Source organism: Diabrotica undecimpunctata, chromosome 10, assembly GCF_040954645.1.
Source record: "Diabrotica undecimpunctata isolate CICGRU chromosome 10, icDiaUnde3, whole genome shotgun sequence".
NCBI lineage: Eukaryota > Metazoa > Arthropoda > Insecta > Coleoptera > Chrysomelidae > Diabrotica > Diabrotica undecimpunctata.
Genome location: NC_092812.1, coordinates 55,466,182 through 55,492,691, shown reverse-complemented (window position 1 = coordinate 55,492,691; position 26,510 = coordinate 55,466,182). Strand labels below are relative to the sequence as shown.

Here is a 26,510-nt window from a genome sequence, read left to right as displayed (position 1 = left end):
TTTATTAATTAATGTTGTTAATTGTTTTGTCATTGCTGCTCCACAATATTTCAGTAAATCGTTTGGTATCCCGTCTTTACCTGCTGCTTTTCTGTTCTTCAGCTTTTCAAGTCTTTTCCGAACTTCCTGTACATTTATATTAAGTTCTTCATTTGTGGTAATTTCTGGTGTTTCTGGTTCTATCGTCGTTTCTTCTTCCTCTGCATAGAGCTTTTTTACGTAGCCAATCCACGTATCCTTTTCTATCAGACATTCTATCTATCCTAAGATATCAGACTTTTGTCCAGCTTTCTTCGACTCAATCACTTTCTGTGATAAATGTGTTTCTGCTTTTTTCGGTTATTCTTTTTTGGAATAGGTATCTTGTGGAGTCATCCTGTAAGCTTTCGACTTTTATTTTTGTGGTAGACTCTGGGGTTTTGTTATCACAGATATGTGTTTTCATTCGGATTTTGCACAATACCAATTTATGATCACTATATTTTTAGTGTAGATCCCAAATTCACAAATGATTTTTGTTAAAATTAACATATAAATAGGAAATTGTCAGACGACAACTTCTTGCATGTTACTTGTAAAATAATTACACAATTTACTTATTACACAATTTACATATTGTAAATAATTGGGAAGTTAAACAAAATTAATTGGGAATTCTTGAAAAGTAGAATTAATTTAGCAATGTAGTAAACTTTTAATTATTATGTTCAAATTTAGTTGTACATAGTTTGAATTAAAAACTAATGATATCAGAAAAATGGTAAATTTGGCAACGTAAAAAATATCAAATTTCAAATCTTCATATTTAAAATGGGTGTCTCCCTGTTTTTGTATACTTAGGACCATCCATTTAAGAGATAATTAGGCGGTTCTACACTTTTGGTCCACTCTGTATAACGAATCTATAAGATACTAACAAACTACAGAAAAAACATGGTTGGGATATATGTAAAAAATGAAAAATAAAAGATGGTAAATGGTGCTAAATAAAAAAGCAAACAATGTATAAAGTGCGCGCAAAAATGTTAAGACAATAAAATAGACTGAAAAACCAAAACACGAGAACATAAGAACCTGGAGAAAAGTAGCAGTGATATCAATGGCAAAACTGTGAGTATATTATATGTTTATGTATTAAATAGTTGAAAATAATATTTATTTAGTTAAGAAATATATATTGTAAGTAACATTAGTCCTGAACAAGGCTAACATGGCCTGCAGAGAATTTATGTATCAATAACTTTCATCAGGAAAATAATTGTTTATTATCTCTTTGTAGTCAGTCAAAAATAGTCGCCTGGATGACATGTATCCTTGTTTTTGGCAATGTTTACCGTGTTCGTGTTTTCCGTATCAGGATCGGATTCTCGTCGTCGTTCCCGTTCCCCCTCGACAGTGCCATCGACCTGGATTGCATTCCGCGCAGGTCCTTCCGATTTGCTACGTCTCGAGGGTTTCCATTCGGACCCATTTCGCTCTTCCGACTGGAATTAAAAAAATAAACATGCCCTAGTTTGATGTGTCCAGCTTTGATGACCCGCATGCAAAATCTACTTATTTTCAGTACTTTTTACTTTTTTAAGCAGTTTTAACGTTTAAGCTGTTCTTTTACGTTATATAGAATCCGTCTTGTAGGAGGAGTTCTACACAAACAAATATTCCCCTGGTTATTTTTAATAAAATTATTTTATCAATGAGTGTAGGCTTTCACTGTAGGTATTTTGTAATAATACATTGATTTCAGAGCTTATGAGACGCAATCTCCGATTATTTTTGCTTGGTCTGATCTTCGGCTGCAGCAAACATTATCAAAGACGTTGTATCAGGCACTATAGCCTTTGATAACGTCTGCTGCAGCCGCGGATTAAACGTCTGCAAGAATAATTCCAGAATATGACCTATAAACCCGGAAACCAATATATCAATATAAAAATTATTTTAGTTAGTATTTAATTAAAACTAAAATGTCCGTTTTTTTCGTTGCAAGATGTTTTGTGGGGACTATTTGTTTTTGTTCTAGCATGGAATTAATTCTAATTTATGTACAATTGTTTAACAATATTTTCTATTTTTACTTCTACTTTTACATTATTATTTCTAAGTACATATAAAAATATACATAATAAAACTTATATAACAAACACTTTAATTATTTGGAAAACTGTACTATATTTATAACTTTTGGTTGTATATCTTGACCAATATTGTATTGATATCTACGTTATCGTCTGATCTGCCATTTTTTTAAAATATAGTAAAGTTTCCCATCGTTTATACTTCATTTCATATTTCATATTGTTGTTATTTATTTCAGGCAAAGGACAAAAATATGGATCAAAGGATCTACACAGAAGTCAATAAGAAAATTGTAACTTTCCCAATAACGTATATAGTATCAGATATGTTTTACCAAGACCAGAGTACACATTTTAAAAACTTACGATAAATCATTAAATAATTGCGCAACCTTAGAAAAAGTTCCATACTTGAGTTGAATAAAAGGTATAGAACTTAATATTTCACCATTTCACAAATACATAGTATAAGCATTGATATAGCAGTAACTTTTACGAATACAAAAGTAAGATTGTTCCAAAACAGGCGAGATAATGGTTTAGTGCATAGCATAACAATTTAAATTTTAAAATAATTTTCTCTTTTAATATTTTAATTATTAATAATAAAATGTTAAATATGTAGTAATATAGGCAATGATCAGATTGGAACAATTGCTGAATACGTAAACCCCAGACAATACATCAATGTTAAAAAGCATAACATAAAAGTGTCATTGCCTAATTATGTACGAAGAAGTACCATGGCAGTTCAGCCAAAAAAATTGCAAAAAAGCTACAAAAAGCTTGACAAACTAAAAGAAGCACAAACAAACAAATATACACCGATCGAAAAAAATCTCAACACCCTATGCACAGTAATATTAAGTTTGTAAAATATAAACAAGGTATGAGGGATATTAAGTGTTTTTCTGAATTAGTGAATCATAATTGTGTATAGACAAAGGGGACATTCATGGGGAAAAGGACAATAGCGGTTGTTCGAGTATTTATGCAGATGAGAATTATGTTAACAAAAAATTTTAATAAAATATTAAGATGCTTTTGTATTGTAAGGCGTACGACGAACGATTAGAAAATGTATAGAAAACGGCTGGAATGAGAGAGATATTTGTGCGTTCTGATTGGTTTAAACAATATAGAGAGAGGTTTGAGGGGTCGATGTGAGCCCTGCCAGAAGAAGAAATAGGTATTGTGATTTGGAGACCCGGACACGACACTACAATTTTTCTGATACGACAGTGCTAATTAGAAGAGTTTCAAAAAAGTAAATTTTGTGAAAAGTTGTGTTTTGAGTTTGTGGAAAGAGTACCAACTGTGGTGGCAGGCAAAAGAATTTGAAGAAATAGATGACATACTGTAAGTAAAAAACAGATGTATAGTTTATATTTGACCAAGTCGATTAGTTGAGATATACTTGTGTCTGAAGAGAAGGAGTTGTTCCTGGAGTTAGGAGTTTTAGCGAGAAGTTGGGCAAAGATTAATGCAGTTGTAGAATTGTTTTATCCAAAACAATAGGCAGAGGAGAGAGCAGGCGTATTTGGAGAAACTGGGAACTACGAGCGAGGTGTACAGGTCACAATCGAAGGAGAATAAGGTGGTGACAGCTGTTCTGAAGACAAAAGGTTAGTTTTGTCATTTGGTTAACAGAAACTATCAACCACAAACATCTATTTAGATTAGAGTTATTTGTTTATAATTGGTTGTTTTTCTTAATTGAAAATTTAAGTAAATATAAAATTTTTGAGTCACTAGTAAAAGAGTAAATGAAAAAATAAAATAAGAGGTCTTTTATTTGGATATAAGTTTATTTAATTTTTTATTAATAAGTTTGGATGTATGATTTGATGGATGTTTGTTTGTATGATGATTTTCCTTTATACTGATTATCGTGTATGGCATATTTTTTGTTTGATATTCCAAAATTATAATACTTGATTTATTTTGCTATATATATATATATATTCGTAGTTTTTTTTGTAAATTTATTTTCCTATTGTCTACTCTTTCCTCAAGGGCAACTATAAAAAATACTTTCAAGCCACGTTTTTATTGTTAAATAGTAAAAGAGCCCTGAAATATCGTATTAAAATATATTTGTTTTGTAAAGGTAATTTAAGTAGAGATAAGATCGAATAAATTGTAAAAACATGCATTTGAGCAAATCATAAGTTTTAAAAATAATGTGTTACAAAATTCATTTGATTTGAACGTACTCAAAAGTTTGGGGGGATTTAGGGCTGCACACCTTAAAATTTTTTTGTGCGCTTAGATTTTGTTGTTTCTTTTGTATGAAAAATCCTTTCAGAACAAGAAAGTAACGTGTCCATTTTTATTACAAAATGTCAAGTAGTTTAGGAGATAATGCAAAAAAACAATTTTTATTTTGTAACTTCAAAGGGCTGTAACTTTTTTTGTGTACACTTTTGTACTAAGGTAAGTTGGATTCATTCAATTTATTTTTGTCCCCGGAATTCGTGATTTAATTTATGACATACCTTTTTGAAACACCCTGTATATGTAATGCTACGTTCTCTTGACCCATCCATTCTTGTATTTCGTGATTCATCCATTGTCTCGCATCCTTTTCGTTTTGGCTATTAAATAACGAGACTGCTTATGAAAAAGAGTTTTATTTTAAAAATTATTCTACAATCGAATACTCTCCTTCAATATATTCCCCTTCCCTCGCCACACACCGTTCCATTCGTTTTTTCCATTGGTCAAAGCAATGCTGGAAGTCTTCTTTTGTTAGAGCTTTTAGGAGCTCCGTTTTTCACTTCACCTCTTCTATCGACTCGAACCGGATTCCTTTTAAGGCAGACTTGATCTTCGGAACCAGGAAAAAGTCACAGGATGCTAAATCAGGCGAGTACGGCGGGTGTTCGAGCACTGGAATGGCTCTAGCGGCTAAATAACACTTCACAGACAGCGCGTTATGGGCAGGTGCGTTGTCCTGGTGCAAGATCCACGGCTTGTTTTTCCACAACTTCGGTCTTTTCTTACGAACTCGCTCTCGCAGCGTTGCCAAAACTTTCAAATAGTAAGTTTGGTTTACAGTTTGACCCTCTGGAACCCATTCAGTCATCACATGCCGTTAATGTCGAAAAAATCGATTAGGATGGCTTTAAATTTTGATTTCGACATCCTTTTTGCCAGGAATTTTCCAGTGCATGGATTGTCGCTTAGTTTCAACATCGTATTTGAATATCCAGATTTTATCGCAAGTGATGATGTTTTCCATTAATTCAGGCTCTTCATGTAACCTCTCAAAAAAATCTGAGCAGATCTGTTGACGGACGAGCTTTTGGTCAGGGGTCAAATTTTTTGGGACCAACTTCGCACAGACTTTCTTCATGTTCAATTCGTCATGTAAAATTTTTCTGACAGTTTCTTTATCGGCGTTTACAGTCTCAGCAATCAACCGAATGCTCATACGACGATCTCCGCGCACAATTTCATTTATTTTGGTCACTGTTTGCGGAGTTGAAACAGACAGGTCGACCTGGACGTTGGTCATCTTCGGAAGCTCTCTCGACCTTCAGAAAACCGTTTATACCATTCGAAAACACGCGTACGAGATAGAGAATTCTCACCATAGGCCTCTTTTAACAAATTATAGCACTCAGTCGGAGTTTTTTTTTTAATTTAACGAGAAATTTCACATTAATCCGTTGCTCATGTTTTTCGTCACACATTATTATCGGCACGAGAAAAAAACACGTTCTTTTCTAAACTCTACAGAAAAAATACTACTTCAACAAAAACGTGTTTTTGTACTGAAAAAGTAGACACTTTCAGCTATCCAATGCTGCATTCGTTTCCCACTCTTCCCCTCTAGGACGCTTCTCTTGACCCATCCATTCTTGTATTTCGTGATTCATCCATCATCATTTTCGTTTTTTCTCTCTTTGGCCCCAGTTTATATATATATATATATATATATATATATATATATATATATATATATATATATATATTAACAGAGAGAAAAAGAGTGGGAGGGGGAGGGGAGAAAGTATAGACTAAGCTTGGTTGTTAGCTTTTTTGAAATACGTTTAGATACTGGTTTAGATCACTGGGTTAATCAATGGGTTTTTCATCGTATTTTACGATATCAATAAAAATATGAGTTTTACAGTTTTCTTTTGTAAAGAGCGTTTTGTGGATACCCTGTGTACATTTATTGTTCGTCGTTACATATTTTTAATGTTGTCGTGTATTCTAATTATAGAAATTTTAATTTTAAATTGTTTTTTACAAAGCTCTTCCATATTATTAAAAGAACCAACCAAAACTTATCGTGTTAATTGTCAAACATTTTTTTCTCGAAGATATATTGGGCAAAGCCATTAATTTACCTGCACATTTGGCATCCAGGTAACTAAGAATGTAATTTGTTCGACTTTTGAAAATGTGTATAGGTGAATTTAATTAGTGGTGGTGAAAAGGAAACTGAAATGAGGTATCCACTTGGCATATTTCTTAATAATTTGTTCGCGTCTACCTGCAAAAACGTAGCCATTTTAATTAGATAATCATACAAAATCGCCGATGTTTCGAGGAGCCAGCAAATTAAATTACAAAAAAAATTAATGCAGTTTTGTGCAGGATTGGAGTCAATAATTTTCTAACTTTTATTTCCTTTATTATAACAGTGAATTCAAATAAAAGATTTCAGTGTTTTATAATATCTATTATTACCAGGATTAAAAGTACCATTAAAGCGACCATGAGAAACTGTAGGAGGTATTAAGTGGAAAACAAGACTACTTCATAAGAAATATGTAGTATACATGCTGCAAATATTATAACGCTACAATCAATCATATCACTCTATATCATTTAAGTATTAATCACATCATAATCTATCTGCATATACTTACACTACACAAGTCAAAGTAAGGCTCCAAAATCTCTTTAGAAACAAATTGAGCATAATTAAGGGATTAACAGGAGATGAGTAATTTAGAAATGTTTAATAATTATTACTTTAAAAAAAGTTATTTGAAAGAATCCAATATATCCATTATAAACAATTTTCACAAATTGGTAGCAAATTAGAACGACATTTATGATAAAACTAGCCCTGGGGGTCCGTCCCAGGACGAGATAAACGCTTCAACTTCGGAAGGTGCACCTTTTAAATCAGCTGAACTACTTTTTTACGGTTTACATTTCAGGTAACTTAGGCCAGTAAAGAAAAAAATATTATACGAGATTTTGAAAGTTCTAAAAGGTACATGAGAGATAGCTGACAAAATCTTGAAGACGTGTTGCTGATTTTGCTTTGTTTTTTTAGACAATCATAAAAAGTAAAAAATTCATTTTTTGACTATAAAACGTTTCTTATACATTTTAGAGAAAAATGGTTGAAGTAAAAGTTGTAGATCTTAAAAAGTTCTTTAATTTTCGAGTTTCTAAATTAAAATACATAGCAATTGGGCGCGATAACTGCAGAAAACCTTATTTTTAATAAAGCTTGTTTTTTGCATAATGACATGTAATATAATTAGAGTGAAGTCGGGAATTATGGAATACCATTTTTATTTTTCGAATTATTTCGAAAAGTATTGAAATAAATATAAATAAAAAAATGATAAAGGCGTGCCCAAAAGGTTTATTATACCAAATTATTGTAACAAACTTAAAAATACATACATAAAAATATATTTTGTGTTACCTATGTTTGTATACCTATATCAGATAATATGGAATACTATGAAATATTATTTTTTTTATTTAAACACAAAACCACATCAACCGCGCAGGGTTATTAGTTATTATCATCCTTCTGTATGACCATAGCTCAAAAGCCTGAAGTTTTGATAGAGTTTCCGCCTTCAATGTCCACGTTTCTACTCCGTACAGAAGCACTGAGTATACATAACATTTAAGGAGCCTTATTTTTGTTTCTAGGGTGAGGTCATGGCTCTTGAACACAGAACTCATTTCATCCAAAACCCACATTTCTCCCCTTAAATCATCCGTAAAACGTCCTGAACAGAAAAAATATTCTGCATCATATTTTGGATCCATATTCGGGAGTTCTTCCTCACCAGTCGAGTCATCTAGGGGTGGGATACTTTCATTTAAATCATCTGAAGATGTGTCATCTTCTACTAGTTTCTTTCTCGCTTTTTCCGACACAACTTAAACTTGCTGCCACAACATCCATTTTGCTGCTACCAGGTTTTGCATCGTCAATTGGCTTTTTCTTTTCGTCGAACCCAACTTTTTTTTTAATTTATTTTTTTCGATTTTCGATACAGAAAATCAGTCAGATACGTTATTCTTGTTTGGGGTTGTAGTCAAAATTTTGGCTGTTTCCTAGCAAAGATGCCTGTTTTTCGAAATTCATTACCTTTTGCCAGTTTTGATCTTCAATTAAGCTTTACCAAGCAGGTCAATGAAGTCAAAATGAGATATCGGGCGATTATTTTGCTTTAAAAATAAACGAATTTTTTCATGGTAGAAACTTTTCAAAGTCCCCATTACGGATTTGTCGAGCAGTTCCATCTTGTGTGTAGTGTGTGGCCATAAGTACAATAAAGCTACGTGGGTTTCTCTAGGAGCGTTAACAACATCTAGGTTTCTCGTGTGCAAGTGATGCCCGTCTAAAATCAAAAGTATAGAGTTTTCGGTATTCGCTATTTGGAAAAGGCTAATGAATCCACTCTGATGGACGGAAGGCAAAAATACTTCCAGGTAGAGCTCCCTTCTTTAACAATTCGCTGGCATTCTTGCGAGGTTATATAAGCAAAGGGGGCACATAAATCCCACTTGCGCTCATACACAAAACACAAGTAATCAGAGACAGCTCTGCAGACGTGGTCCTATTTGCCAATTTCCCCTTTGGGAAAAAAACTCAGGATACTTTGGTTGAACTATGCTAAGGCCACTTTCGTCGACGTTAAATATTTGGTTAGATGAAAAGTTTTTTTCTTCTATTTCTTTTTCTAACAGATAAAAAAACTCACCAACGTTTTTCTTGTTAAAGCCCAGTGGCCGTGAAAATAAACTTCCCGTAGGCTTTCGTATGCTTAACACGTCGTTATGCCTTAATCTAAATCCTTTTAGTCAGTCCTTTTCAGCGGTTTTTTTAAGTAATGAGAAGGAATTTGGAATGTTTTTGCTCCTGGCTAACTGCAATGCAAGATTACAGACATTCTGTCTGGCTAATCCTAATAGATTTTCTCCATTTCCAGACAATGCCAAGATCTGGCAAAAATCTAGTTTCCTCCCTAATTTTGTTTGGCATTCCTCACCAGCAGCTCCTTTCTTATAAAGCCTAAAAAGGGTGACACGAGGCACGTTGAATGTTTTGCATGCCTTCAAATAACCAATTTTTTTGCTTCTAACAACTGCTATCACTGCTTTTCTCATGTCTTCTACATTCCACTTCTTGCCTTGTGACGATGTGAAATTTCTGATGCATTTCTGTAATCATCATCATCATTTGGCTCTACAACTCTATGGGAGTCTTGGCCGCGTTTACTATTTCCCTCCATTGTTGTCGGTCCTGAGCAGTTATTTTCCATTGCTGTATTCCCATTTTGCGTAGATCACTGGCTACTGCGTCCTTTCATCTCTTTCTTGGGCGACCAACTGACCTTCTGCCATCGGGCCTTTCCCAGAATGTGGTGTTCAGGAGTCTTTCGTCACTCGATCTTAGTACGTGGCCCGCCCGTCTTTTCGGTTTGCTTTAATGTATTATTTCTATACTAATAGAAATCAATTTTAGGATTTACATTTTTATTAGGGTAATATGGAATACTATTTCATAATTGCCGCCTATATTAATTTAAAGGTTAGACCGGAAAACAAATAACAAGGTATCTAAAATGAGCGGTATACATAACTTAAAGTTTTCATACATCTACTTAATTAATCAATAATATCAATTGCTATCGTCAAGTGCTCATAGACACTTTGTCTCAGGACCAGCAACTTCATGTAGAGTCGTACGTTGCCATGTTGTCAAATGCACTGGTAACTTGAACATCTTAATATATAAGATAGAATAATGTGAACTAGATTTTAACCTATAACTTTTAACGGGTTTTACCCAGATATTTAGTGGCTCAAAACATGTACACGTAGACACTGATGATGGAATATGGATTCCGAAAACGTTTTGTCTTTATAATATAGCCCGATTCGGTTTTTTAATTATATACAATTTAATTATAAACAAAGCAAAATCAGCTGTACGCCTTCAAGGATTTAAGCTATCCCTCATATACCTTTTAGAACCTTTAAAAATCTGTATCAGATTTTTTTAGCTTTTTTTTCTAGTTAGACGACCGTTATCTATCGTTAGATATCATGTTGGCTACCATATTCTCTATCGTGACTTTATTGACAGCAGTTCTAAATAATGATGTACATATATATATGTACATCATATATTTGTACATATATATGTACAAATAATGATACTTGATTTTCCGTACCATTGTCTTAGATTTTTCAGCCATGATGTCCTTCTACCAGGATTACGTTTACTTTGGATCTTTTCCTGAATGATCAGATGTAAAAGTTCAAATTTTTCAGGGTGTCTCATAATATGACCGAAGTATTCCAGCTTGCGTCTCTTTATTATAACCAGGTTTGTTGTTTGGTTCGGGCGTCTTAGGACCTCCTCTATCGACCCAACTTATTCGTAGTAGTCGTCTGTTAATATTTTTCTTTACTGGCCTAATATAATGACTGACCGGAATGGTAAACTCATGAGTTATTTATGCGAAGACAATTATTTAAAAACGTACATTGAAGAGACATACCATGCCTACAGGTGAATTCCTCATTAGGACAAGATCGACAGATAGTGGAAATGACAACGTTTCAACCGTGGTTGTTTGGACAGTTTCATAAACAGAAACATTGCCTAATACAGAAATGAGCAGAAGTCTTGAAATAGCTAGAGGCGCAATTGTTAAAATTAAATATACACATATTTTCAAAAGTTACGCATTACCCCTTGTATTAACAATTTTTACTCTGTTATCAATCTGTATCCCTATCATATATTAGGCATTTTTTTAATATAAAATACACCTTTTTGGGTATTTTTCTTTAATTTAAATACCCATTTAATTGATCTGGTTTTGGATTTGGATATGGATTTTCATGTGACACTCATTTATACAGGTATCTAACAAGTGCTTTTGATAAATTTGGTGCTAACAATATGTAATAAACAAAATATGCAAAATATTTAACGTCATTTTTACTTATAAACAATGTAAGATCACCATTTTATTTTAAATAACTACTAAATGTGAAGACCGGTAAATTATATGAAAAAGTGACACAATTTTACTTAACAAGTATAGAATATCCTTTAAAATAAGAGTTTGTACATTTATTTTAATTAATTTGTTACTTAACTATTGCAAAAATAGCTTTAAAAGTCGATTTTTTGAAAATTATTAATAAACTTTTCTAAAAATATTACATGTACTTAGTTATAAAAATTTCAAGAAGTTTCACTTAAAAGTTATTGTAAAATTGAAATTGTTTATCCGCAAGCACCAAATTCAACAGAAAGGCTTAATTTTTCAAATTAACTCATTTAATGAATAAAAAATTATTATATATATATATATATATATATATATATATATATATATATATATATATACATATATATATATATATATATATATATATATATATATATATATATATATATATATCCGATTCAGCTACCAAAGCTCTGTCAAAAGGCTTCAATTTCTCTGTCACTCCTCTTTCCATTCCAACTGAGAAAATTATTTGTCAAACTGAAGAAGCTATTTCCCATCTTCCTTCCGACCAAGCCGAAGTTGCCAGACAAGTTGTCGCCAGAATTCTCCGTACTTCCAAACCCCCATCTTCAAATATCAGTCTTTCAGAAAGACGTGCCCTCAAACTTTACAACAACCCTGACATCGTCATCCTTCCGGCCGACAAAGGTAATGCCACCGTCATTCTCAACTCTTCTAACTATTTCGACAAAATGTCCGAACTTCTGAATTCCACAGAATACAAACATTTCCCAAATGATCCAACCACATATCTGGAAAAAACGACCAAATCCATTATAAATAAGTCTACTCTACCTCCAGACCTCAAAAAATCTCTTATACCCAGAGAAAAATCATCCCGAATTCCAAAGATATACGGCCTTCCAAAAATACATAAGCCCAATGTTCCCCTAAGACCCATCGTCAGTGCATACAACTGTCCCACTCAGAAATTGGCAAAACATCTCGCTTCATCCTTACAACCATTAGCCGAAAACGCCCCGTCCTTTGTCAAAAACTCTTTTCATTTCATTAATCTTCTGAAAAACTTTTCTATTTCACCCTCAGACATACCAGTCAGTTTTGACATTGTTTCTTTATTCACCAACATTCCCATCGATGAAACCATTTCCATCTTGGACTCTAAACATCAAATTCCCCAAGACACATTATCTCTTATAAAACACTGCATGTCTAATACATATTTCACGTTCCAAAATCATTTCTATCGTCAAATCAAAGGTGCCCCAATGGGATCGCCCCTCTCTCCCGTAATAACATTTCGAAACAGTAGCCTTGTCCTCGTCAAATCTCAAACCCACCTGCTGGTTACGGTACGTTGATGACAACTTTGTCATTTGGCCCCATGGTAAAGACACATTAGATCTCTGCCTCTCCCACCTGAATGGAATACATCCCAGCATTCAATTCACGATGGAAGTTGAGTCTGAAGCGTCTTTGCCATTCCTTGATGTTCTTATTCAGAAAAATCCACTTCACAGTTTTTCCTATTCCGTGTACCGGAAACCCACTCATACAAACCGCTATCTCAATGCCCAGTCACATCATCACCCCGCCCAACTTAATTCAGTCATCAACACTCTTATTTCCCGTTCCATAAGACTTAGCGACAACAATCACAGGTCATCCGAAATCAATTCAATAAGACAAACACTCTGCTACCACAAAACCCAAATCAATAGGAGCATTCAAAAACTTCTAAACCCCATTCCATCCAAAAAAGAAACCTTGCCGCCGGATCAACCCAAAATCTTTCTTTCTTTCATTAAAGGTGTCACTGACAAGATCAGTAGAACTCTTATCTCTCTTAATATCAAAACCATCTTCACCACTCACTCCAAATTGTCCAATCTCGTCAGATCCGTAAAAGACCAAATCCCCAATGAAGACCATGGTGTCTACGAGATACCTTGTTCCAGTTGCCCACGTACATACGTAGGACAGACAAACCGACGAATCCATAACCGTATTTACGAACATTCTCTATCAGTCAAACATTCCGATACCACTTCAGCCCTACCCCAACATCATATTCAGACAGGCCATAAAATAGATTTCGAAAAAGCAAAAACCATCGCTCCCGTCCGCTCATTAAAAGCGAGAATCATTCGTGAAGCTATCGAAATTGAAAAACGGCCTAACAGCTTGAACACGCGCGATGACGCGAAACGATTGCCGGCAACATGGCACACCTCCCGCCCACACCGCTCAGGCAACGTCAGTTCAGACCACGTCAGCGCATACCGTTCCCGCTCATACAGCGAGTATAAAAGCAGCCACACAGGGTAAGACTGGTTGTCACTCGACACTGAAGAGTAGGCAGATTGAGACCTGAGTGCCGAGAGACAGTTCTTGCAATATAGAACACGATACTAGATTGAGACCCCGAACTCGAACCGAACCGTATCACTCTTGATAATGGCTCCAAAATGGGTGCCGAAACGTCGAGTTTTAAATTCTCAACGCGGTTCTTCCCGAGAACTCAGTAATTTTCATATATATATATATATATATATATATATATATATATATATATATATATATATATATATATATATATATATAGGCCACTGTTTTGTGCCGCTCTTTCTATCGCATTAAATGCTTCTATCATCTCTTTCGCTTCTAGCTATAATATCAACATCATCTGCAAATGCCAATATTTGTACACATTTGGTTATTATTGTTCCTCTGGTGTTGACTTTTGACTCTCTAATTATATACCGATCTTACATTGTTTATAAATATATTGTTTATAAGTAAAAATGGCGTTTAATTCATTGCATATTTTGTTTATTACATATTGTTATCACCAAATTTATTAAAAGCAGTTGTTAGAAACCTGTATCAACGAATGTCACGGGAAAATCCATAGTTCTCTGGTCTATAAGTAATTTCTGAGTTGAACCGTACAAGAATTATCGCTTAAGTTGAAGAATGTCATTAACAGCGGTTCGTGGTGGAAAGAGTGGATATTTCTCAGAGTGACGTCTCACGGATATGGAATAGGTTTCTGGAGACAAATTCGTTACAGAATAGAGCTTGCTCTGGTAGACCCCGAGTTACTAACGAGTAACAGAATTGATATATCAGAATTTTCATTACGAGAAATTCTATGTCTGTACCAGCCCTCCAAAGAGACTTGAGGGATGCTGCAGGAGTCAGAATATCGTTGGCTAGAATAAGAAGAAGAATTTTAGAGTCAAGTTTGAAGAGTTGTCGTCCAGTAAAAATTTCTCAGCGAACCTAAACATGTTTTGAACCACCTCCATTGGGCTCAAGAACACATACAGTTCCCTCAACAGTTTCGGAATTTTGTGTTTTTTCATACGAGACTAAAAACTGTTTAAATTGTGATAGCGAATAAGTGTATGGCAAGAGCCAAGGAGAGCTACACAACTGGTACATGCCCGTCCCATACTTCCTTTCGCTGGTGGCAGTGCTATGTTTTTGGCAGGTATTATGACAAGTGGACGCTCGGAATTGGTGGTTATTGACGAGACTCTAACATGATAGAGGTACGTCATACTGATTTTAGAACCTCATGTGAGATTACGCGAGGAGCTGTGGGTAAAAATGTTGTATTTATAGATGATAACGCCCGCTCAAATAGGACTCAAGCAGTTAATGACTATCTTGGGACGGAACGTATTCGCCATTTGGAGTGGCCTACGATGTCTCCAGACATTATCCCCATTAAAAATACATGGGATGTGTTCTCCAGACTTATTCAATCCTTCTGGAACTCATCATGAACTTACAATTGCCTGTAGAGAAGAATGGAAGAATCTGGCATAGGAAATGATTGATTGAGCAGTATTAGAGCTCGAATCCAGGGTTAATCGATGCTTGTGGTGGAAATACACGGTATCAAAACAGTTAAATACATTTTAATTAGAAATAAATTTCTTAGTTTTTAATTTTTTATTTATTAAAAAACAGAACTTTTTTTAAAACAAAAAATATCTGTCAACGTTATGATATTTTTTTTATAAATGATCTATAATAGTAGTTTTTAAAAATAATTAAGAACAGCCTATCAAAAGTATGATATTTTATATTTTCGATTAGTTCATAGTATAAGTATAGATAATAGAGTGGATTGTTATTTGAAATTGATCAACCCGTAGGTTCAGAATATATCAGAATATTATTTCTACTCATCTGAGATTCACAATACTGATTTATTTATGTGCTAAGGCCCTGTTATTTAATATTTAAGAGGATTTGATAAATGAAAATGGAGGGATATTGCACAAGGATATCTTGAAAAGGATACCGGAATTATCGCAATTAACCTACTCCAACGTCATGAAAATTATAAAAACATGCGATGTTTTCAATCATGCTGTGATTAGTAATCAGACAAAAATATAAAATACTAAAAGATTTATGAACCAACTAAAGAGGTTATTGGATAATGCATTGTTTTTATAATAGGAAAATGTCATGGTAAATTTTTCGGTTTGATCACGAGAAAATATATGTATACGAGAAAACTGCATTAAATTACTGTCACAAATTTCAGCGGAAATTATGTTTCTACATGTCATATGAAAATATGATTTATAATAAAATAAAAAGAAATATTTGATAATATAGATACATTTTTGTGTAACTGGAGTAGTATACTTTGACATTATACGCCTTTCTAATAGAACAAACCTGTAAATTATAATGAAAAATAAATATTGTCCGAAAAAGAATTGTAGTCTTGGAAATGGTACATTGCATACCTTTCAAAATGATATGACCGGACTACCGTTTAGACATAAATTGTCGCATAGAAATAACAAGCGTCCTTGTGAAGAGTTGCAAAATTATGCTGGTCATCATTTTATCCCTAACATAAAGATTCCAAAACACGAATTCTCAGTGTCTCTAGAGGCGAGACAAACCCATATAGACTTAATAAGATGTTAAAATATGACATAATACGAGAACACAGATATATATATATATATATATATATATATATATATATATATATATATATATATATATATATATATATATATATATATATATATAAGAAAAAAATTAACAGTTTTTGTATTGACAGCAAAAATAGCGAGACGTGTTTTAGGTATAAATCGAATAATATTCAATTTGTATGCTTCTTCTACTGGTGAAAAAGTCAACGGACGCCCTTTGCGACCACTCAATTCGTAAATAATGAAGTAGAGGTCACACAATGCAAACCTAGACTACAATCTAAGTCTAAAATCTTCTTTAGGGTTGTAAGTCTAAAAATCGAGACTTCTTCTTCTTGTAGTGCCGTGCATATATAGTGCGTTGGCGAATTATCTTAAGGCCAGACGTCTGTCTTTTGCGGCATGCAAAAGATCGCCAGTGTTATTTATGCCTGTCCAGTTCTTTATGTTCCGTAGCCACGACATTTGTTTACGATCTACTCCTCTCTTGCCTTCAATCTTTCCCTGGATGATTAGTTGAGGGATTGCGTATTTTTTTCATCTCAGAATATGGTCGAGGTATTCAATTTTTGGTACCTTGATCAAATTAAGTAGTTCTCTCTCAGTATTTGCCTTTCTTAAGACTTCCTCGTTTCTCACCCTATCTGTCCATGGTATGCGGAACATTCTTCGCAACGTCCATATTTCGAAGGCCTCCAACTTATTAATGGAAGGTACTCTTAACGTCCATGTTTCCATGCCGTATAACAATATAAACCATACATAGTATTTAACCATCCTGTAGCGGAGATTGAAGGAAAGATTGCGGTTACATAGTAGCGGTTTAAATTTGATAAAAGCTTGTCTTGCTTGTTCGGTACGGCATTCTATCTCTTGTTGAGGATCACATTGGTCATTCATCATCATTCCCAAGTATTTAAGTATTTAAATGTTTTTTTGGTCGATTGGAGCATTATTTACTTGCAGTTGTATTCTTAAAAGTGCGTTTTTTCTTATTGCCATGCATTTAGTTTTTCCAGCATTTATCTTCAAGCCATATATTTTTCCTATGGTATTTATTTTATTTAACATCATCTGCATATCATGTTCGTTGTCTGTCATTATCGCGGTGTCGTTGGCGTAACGAATGTTATTTATCAGGAACCCGTTTACCTTAATTCCACACTCATAGCCTTCCGGTGCCTCTGCAAAAATGTTCTCCGCATAGAGATTGAAGAGCATATAAGACAAAATACACTCCTGTGTTGTTCAGTCTCACTCATGCTTGCCGGAATGGATGCCAACAATGGAATCAGACTATATCCAGATATCCACCCCAACTGAAGGCTTCAGCGGGACATGGTAAATGTGCTGTCTAGCTGTTCAAATGGGGTCGTACGGATGATCGACAGTGAGTTTGCGGGGCACCTAGACAGACCATAAACCACTGTGTTTCAGACTGCCCAAATCGTGCCTAGTGTGAAAACCTCCAGCACTTTGTGGAGTGTTCCCCAGAAGAATTAAATGACTATGGAAATTAGACATTAATATATATATTTTTTAAATTCTCATTTTATTTTAGTATTTGTACATGTGTATTCATCGTAGTGCTAAATCCATACGCCAAATAAAATAAAATAAAACTTCAACATCACATTTAGGAGGTGTTGTTGGGCTGTTTTCCGCACATTCGGTTCGCGTATAGAGCACTAATACTATTCCACAAACAGAGACTATTTTTGTAAATATTAATAAATTTAGATATACCTTCACTGCAGTTCAGTAGCTATATGCACATGCCTTTTAAAATAGTGATAAGAAGTAGAAATATGACTATATAGATAGCCACAGAGAATATTATGAAGGATATACATGTCGATTTCAGACACTATTTCTCAGTTGTGATTCTCTTGATTGTGACTCGACTTGGCCCCAGCAGACATACCATCTCGAATCACTTTAAGGCGGAAGACGGTGGCGTCAGTTGCCGATATTTCGCGGTTAAAACATCAATATAAAAAATCCCAACAGGTCTTTATTTTAAACAGTAACGAAAGATGTGGTTTAAATCTTAACTTGTGTTGCGTGTTTCGCACAAATTATTCCTGACTAATAACGTTAATTTTATGTAGCAGTAATGGGTCTGTGCATGCCCACATGTGACAGAGGTTATTGTTTCGACTATATATATATATATATATAATATATATCATATGAATCATAAATAAAATACAAATGACTCTCTTCGGGCATCCCAATCTTAGCAGACACATAATTCTCAATGTTGCCGAAAGAATTGACCTTAGACTATGGGGAAATCGACTCCAGCTCCGTGACCGTATCGAATATCTAAGCGTGGTGTTTTCAGAGACACTACATTGGAGACTTGATCTAGCCGCAACCCGTAACTCGGTAAGGAGAATGGTCGGTCTACGCAACGCTCTCTGTGGTAAATTTGGACGGACACATTCACGTATACTTATACAGACATACAAAACATCCATCAGGCTCGTGATTGAATATAGGGCTAATATATGCCATGTTCAGTCGCGACCTTACCCAACAACTGCTAGGGTTGCAAAGGAGAATCCTGCGTAAAGTAAATTACAACGACACGACTACCCGTCCGCCCTTATACATTAACTATCGAACATCCAGCCCATAAATGCGAGGCTCTCCTCTCTGAGCAGGAGTTATACGATCAAAACCATCAGAGCCCAAAACATAATCAAAACTACCTACTAATAATTTCTGTTTTAGCTCCAACTGTTCCACCTCCGACCACCTTGGACATCTACCTCTTCCGCAGGAACAACATCCACCGATGCAAACCACCAGTGAGATATAACACAGAGACCCAGAGCCGACATCCAACAAAACAAACCACATCCTGAAGAGATGATAGACACCTAAAATGAACAAACAGAAACACGCCAAAGAAAAGAAAAACTAATCAGGGACAGAACAAGACGACAATGAAATGAATATGATATAATATCGTGATTAAATCCAATAAATCTGTTGAATGGGTCCTTAGTGAAATGAGTTTCAGCAGTGAGGCACATATTAATTTTTTTCATATCGAGAACTGTCTGCAACGCTTATTGGTGTTGTAGAAGTTCATTAGCATTTCAATAAAGAATTCTTAATTGTTTAGCCATTTCTGATTTTAGGGATTGCAGATAATCTAATACAGATAAACTTATTCAGATAATCATAAACTAATTTTTGATTCGGTGATTGAAGATAAACCATACTGAAAGGCGGAAAAATGTTGTACTTATACAGAAAACGTGATTAAAATTTTTCTCCTCATAACATTCTGCACATATGTGTGAATCAATGATTATTCCGGTTAAATATTTCAGAGGAATAATATATTTTTGAACCCTTATCTGTTTGGGATGAAGGGTTGATTTCGGTCATATTGAGTAGATGAAAAGTTAAATGATTCTTGTCATGCGAATTTCAGAGCATATGACAAAAGTACCACTCTATATAGCCAAAAAAAAATATCGGTTAACATAAAACATCTGATTGTTTCCATAAACGAATGTAAATGATGCAGATATAGTGAAAACGATCAAGATAAACCGTCTAAGATGGGTGGGCCACGTTATGCGGATGGATGAAAGTGATCTTGCCAAAACAACTATGTTCTATAAGAGCATGCAAAAAGTAGTACTGATTGCAAAGTCCAAATGGAAAATTTTTGAGAGATACTCCGACATGAGGTCATCTAGGTCTCGATAACATGGAAAAAGTCCCCCCAGAGCTCAATCCTTTTCATACTGTAAGTATCTGCGATATGTCAATTTTTCATTTAGATAAAGTGAGAGTCGTATGGATTATATCTGGACGATTTTTCTTTATTATTTAATAGATTAGACAATTGTTTACTGTATACGTCAGAAAATATTTTATGTTGCTTTCGATTAAATTACTACAATTATATAATTTGTGAATAATATATAAGTTGTAATTAAAGCCTAAAATAGCAATAAATAATAGTACAAATCATATAACAGTTTAAATTGTATCAAAAGGAACAAACAATGGCTTATTAGAAGAATTAACTGTTCCCCATATAAAATGGCTCAAGGATAGTGTCACTAAAATAGTTTTTGTTTAATGATTTTGTCTACTAATTTTGTCAGCCATATTAGTCATTATTACACTTTTATTTTTAGCAACTTCAAGAAAATCAATTTTTATCTCGTTAATATTCCTATAGTAAATAACTGTGACCTAAAAGTAGTATATAAAATTTATCATACTAACAATTCTTCTAATTTTAGAAATTCAATTCTCAACGTTTGAATATTTCACACACTGCTTACTCTTTTATCTTTTATATTGAGTCGATTCATTTCGCATCTAAAATTTATTTAGTCAGCGTAAGTATTTTTTTTATTTTGAGTTTTTTTCACATTGGTTTATGTCAGGATTGAGATATTTTTTTCAGTACAATATAAGTTCTAATCGAGATATTAAAATTAGTGAAAGTGATTGTTATCAAGGAATGTTTAATAAATTTGCTTTTACCAAACGTAATTTTGAAACTATATTGAGCATTTTGAGTACTCAAGTTTCTTTTTCGGAGAACTAAGAAAAACGCGCAAAATTGAAAAATTTGTTCGATCACTTCGTCTGTGTAAATATTTAGAAATTAAAAAAAAAACATATTGAAAATTGTTGCAATATAAAATTAATTAGATAATACAGGGTGATCGAAATTAACGCATCAATATAATATTCACTACCACACCGGGCCTGACTAATAAAACAACAGCTTTTACACAAAATCTAATCAAAATTACTTTCTCTGGAGCATTCTTTTGAGGTATATATAATCGAATTTCAGATACTTTTATATAATAGTATTTGTAGGAATGTGGAATATCATAGGTTGGTTTGAGAAAAAAAAGCTAAATCACTTAGCTGCAAAAGTAAATGCTTTTTAATTTGATCACGATTTCTTAGGTTATATCTTCCTGCTTCTTCTATGACTTCATCTGCAGATTCTTCATCAACATCTTTTTCAGCATTCTGTGAGATTACTTTATCATCTTCTTCACCATTCTGTGAGATTCTTTCATCATCGATTTCATTTTATTCTAATTGAGAATTAGTTATATCATCATTGTCATTTTTAAAATTTTCTGAGATATATAGGGAGGTATTATCTTGTAGAGGCAATTGAACTCGTTCCCAACAATTAGTTAGTCTTTCCAAAAATTTAACATCCCTTGATAAGATTACCTTATTCTCTTCCTTAACCCAAATTCTGTATCTTTCTTCTCCATCAAAACCAATCAAATAGCTTCTGATTGCCTTTTTGTCCATTTTCTTTCTTGTTTGCACTGGAACATGGGCATAGCAGGTTGTAGCTATGCTTTTTAGGTGATTTATTCTAGGTTTCTTACCTATCCATAGCTCATGTGGACTTTTCCCTTTCACCATTGACTTTCCTGTTCGATTGAGGATATAAATTGCTATACCAACTAGTTCTGTCCATAAAGATTCAGGAAACTGTACTTGAGAATTAGAGTACCTATATGTTCTGGACATTTCAACAATGGTACGATTTTCTCGTTCACTAGAACCACTTTGCTTAGGTGTGTACGGAGCGGTTAATCTCTGAGTAATTCCGTGTTCTCTTAAAATAGTTCTGATGTCTTCATTGTCGAATTCTCCACCATTATTCAGCTGCAGCAAGAAACTAGCATTGTCTTCTGCAATGTTGATCTCATTCAATCTTTGTTGTTGTGAAATAATTGCTTCAATGGCACATTTATATTAGTACCTCTTACTTCTCTTGTTCCAGTAACAACAATTTCTTTATTAATTTATAGTTGACAGTGTGATTCTAAGATCTTAAAGAAGTTATGCTTTTCCATAGAATATGAATACACATGACTGATCCAAAACTTCTATATGACTTTATTTCATAATTACTTAAAACTTTCAAAACGATTTAAATAGTAATAAGAATAAAAGTTCTCTAAAAGTTCTAATCGATTAGAAAAATATATCATATGGACCCCGAGCATAACTCAGAATGGCAATAGAATGTATCTCAAGGTCAATTTAATTAATTACTGTATGGTATCTGTTTACCCCACAAATAATAAATGAATTCCTGACGTAGAAATCGTCAAATAATTTATAGATCGGTAAATATTTGTTCGATCGTACCGTGTTATTTGATTATTTGGCCACTCTTTCGAGTTGTGGATTAAATGTATTATTGTATGAATATATATATATATATATATATATATATATATATATATATATATATATATATACACAGTTGGTACAGTATAAATCCCGAACATAGGGAAATGAATTAAGCAAATTTTTTATCGTAGTTTTAAAGTCAACTATTAAAAAGTTTGTCCGAACCATCCCTAATCATAATGGATAATGCTCCATACCATAACATGTTGTTAAAGCACCAAACATGTCTTTAACCAAAACTGAAATAAAAGATTGTTTAACTAACAATAAACTGCCTTTTATAATAATAGTCTCCCGTTTTATACCGCTGTCGCGGCTTTGGGAGTATAACAGGGTAGTCTGTTATACTATATTAAGAGAGACATAGTGTCAATAATAACAATGGATGACTGGGACCAATATTTTGAAAAACTCCTAAGGGAAGATAGACTACAATTTAAAGACAGCAACGAAACACAAAATATAAATATTTTAGCTTCGCCCATACGAATAACAACGAAAGAAGTGGAAGATGTATGTAGATCTCTAAAAAATAACAAAGCACCGGGTCCAAGTAACATTCCTGCAGAGTTAATTAAACACGGTACAACCAAACTATATACAAGTTTAGCCAAACTGTTCCAAAACTGCATTAATGGAATGACAACCCCGGAGGGGTGGAAGACATCATTCATATCCACTATACACAAAAAATGCAGAAGGGATGAATGTGACAATTACAGAGGCATTGCCGTGACAAACTCGATCAGTAGAATATACGAAAAAGTAATTAAAAACAGAATAGAAAGCAAATATAAAGACTTAGAGGCTGAGGAACAGGCAGGATTTAGGGCAGGTAGATCTATTGTTGACCATTTGTTTTGCATTACACAGATTATTGAAAAGAAAATAGCCGTTAATCAAGAAGTACATTTATTGTATGTAGACCTACGAAAGGCTTATGATAGCGTACCACATTATAAATTATGGGAAGCGTTAGAGAAAACAAACATAAGCATGAATTTAATAAATGCGACGAAGGAACTGTACGCTAATGCTAACTCAAAGGTAAAGGTTGGAAATAATCTGTCAAGTGGATTCCAAATTAATAAACGCCTTAAGAAGGGCTGCTGTCTCTCCCCGACATTGTTTAAAATTTATCTAGAACAAGCTCTAAAACTGTGGAAGCGCAAATGTAGAAATATGGGAATGCCGATTAACAACAATTGCATATACACTTTGTCATTTGCAGATGATCAACTAGTGATAGCACAAAATTATGAAGATATTGAGTATATGACTAGAAAATTAATCGAGGAGTATAAAAAATGAGGGACTACGCCAGGGAGACGCTCTATCATGCATCTTGTTCAACATCGTGCTCGAGAAAATACTGAGGGACACAACAGTCAATACACGAGGAACAATCATTAATAAAAGCGTGCAAATACTAGCATTTGCAGATGATGTTGACATAATCGCAAGATCAAGAAGAGAAATGATAGAGGCATACAACCAAATAGAACGAGCTGCACAAAATAGTGGTCTTAAAATCAATCAGATCAAAACAAAATATATGCAGGTAAGAAAAAACGCAGAAATAAGGCAGCCACAAAATATAACAATAGGAGAATACAACATAGAGGAAGTAAAAAACTTTATATACTTGGGATCCCTAGTCACGTCTGATAATAACGTTACGGAGGAAGTGAAGAGGCGAATATTTATTGCAAATAAATGTTACCATGGCTTAATTAGACACCTAAGATCAGATAACGTTGCAAGAAAGACAAAATGCCAAATATATAAAACCCTAATAAGACCGGTACTCACATATGGCTCAGAAACCTGGACACTTACTAAAAGAGAGGAAACGTTGTTAGCCACCTTCGAAAGAAAAATCTTGCGACACATATATAAGGGCACAAAAGAAAACGGAATATGGCGAAGACGATACAACTCTGAACTATACAAAATATACCAGGATCCGGATATTATAACATTCATCAAAATAGGACGGCTGCGTTGGATAGGACATGTAGAAAGAATGGAAGAAGGCGAAATACCAAACAAAATATTCAAACAGATGCCAGTAGGAAAAAGAACAAGAGGAAGACCGAAACTGAGACTCTTAGAACAAATAGAAAATGATATAACAACCTTAAAAATAAAAAACTGGAGAAAAAAAGCACGAAACAGATCGGAATGGAGAAGAATTCTAGAACAGGCTAAGACCCAAAAAGGGTTGTCGAGCCAGTGATGATGATGATGATAAAAAATGAGGACTTAAAATCAATACCAAAAAAAAACGAGTATATGTGTATCGGCGGGAAACAACAGGACCTCATATTGGAAGATGGAGAAGTTATCAAACATTGCAACACATATAAATATTTAGGTATGATCATCACAAAAGAAGGCAACGTAGACGACACAATTGAGGAGAAAAACAACCAAGCAAGAAAAGCAATTTCCCTTCTCAATAGTATCTTTTGGGATCAATCAATCTCTAATAATAACAAGCACAAGATATATAACACATTCCTTCAAAGTATAATTACCTACAGTAGTGAAGTATGGCAAGTAAAGGAAATATACAAGAGAAAACTTGAGGCAACGGAAATGGATTTCTGGAGACGTTCAGCTGGAAAATCTAGACTATACCTACTTTCATTAAGCGATGCAGGGCGTATAAACAAAGATAAATTTAACAGATGATTGTTAAAGATGTTCCAAATGAGTCTACTCGTTCCGATAAGTAACAGTATAATTATGACACTTTATTAATTTTTTTATTTTCTGAACTATTAGTGTTTATTGCATAGTATATAAATTATTTTTATCACTGAATACATAGTAAGTAAAAAAATAATCCGATTCATAAAATTAATGAATATTTTATGCATACATGCAGTAACAGTTCTTCAAGAATATTTAAAAACTAACTGAAATGTCCAACTTTATTTCGTTACTGCCGACGTCGTCGGAACTCATACAGGTTCGGATACGATTTAAGTAGGTATTATATTTCGGTATTGAAATTTTGTAATTTGAATCGATTTGTGAGTATATTTTTAGTCATCTTGATGGTTAAAGGACAATAAATTATATTTATGCTGTTAATGTTGAATTAGCAATTATTTATTGTGCGATTTAAAACTATTTAGGTATATATATTTTTTTGTATAACGACCCTATCTATACGTGATTGTGATTACTGTAACAATAACAACGTATTTCAATAACTGATATTGAAACCAAAAATGATTCTGCTGATGAATTGGTTGAAAATACATGGAATCCTCCTCGAAAACGAAGTAAAAGAAACCCTCTTAGCGTCGAAGTTAAAGAAATCATTTTAAATGTTTTTAAATGTGAAAGACAAGAAAATCCCGGGTTGGTGGTTGAAGATATTGTGAAAAAAGTGGCTAATAAAGTTGGAGTTTGTAATAGAAGTGTATTTACGGTGATAAAGGAATACAAAACGAATCATCAATTCGCTGGACCAAAAGTATGTCTGACCCGGAAAAAGAAGTTTGACAAAATTGATGATTTTGACAAAAATTATTTTTTGCCATTAGAAGACTGGTTCATAATTTTTTTATGGGCAACGAAATACCCACCGTTGATAAGGTTTTAAAGAAGGTGAACTATGACCCTGATTTGCCAAATTTTTCGAAAACCACATTTTACCGAATATTGAAAAACTTAATTTTCATTACAAACGTAGGGGAAGAAACGCTCTTTTACTAGATAGAGACGACATTGTAATGTGGCGAAGAGAATATCTTCAAAAGATAAAAGCTTATAGACTTTACGTTTTGTTCTGATGACATATTTATAGTACCTATATATGCATTCCCCAAAATTTTCAGATTTAGATAATTTAACAGTGACGAGTCACGACATATTAATAATTATATATAATTATATATAATTATATATATATATATATATTATTTGGGTTTTTCGCCCTGTATAAATGGTTC

At 33.7% G+C, this 26,510-nt stretch overlaps 1 protein-coding gene across 6 annotated transcripts in view; it reads right to left on the bottom strand.

The window, feature by feature from the left end:
• LOC140451826 (uncharacterized) overlaps nucleotides 1–26,510 on the bottom strand; it is a 110,878-nt gene that overhangs the window by 32,779 nt on the left and 51,589 nt on the right. For 4 of the 6 annotated variants that reach the window (XM_072545719.1, XM_072545723.1, XM_072545720.1 and 1 more), the window contains exon 4: nucleotides 1,335–1,484. The exons of the other annotated variants lie outside the window; for them this stretch is intronic. In XM_072545719.1, the coding sequence (XP_072401820.1) occupies nucleotides 1,335–1,484 (150 nt within the window). The remainder of the gene's footprint in view (nucleotides 1–1,334; nucleotides 1,485–26,510) is intronic. 6 annotated transcript variants of the gene reach the window in all.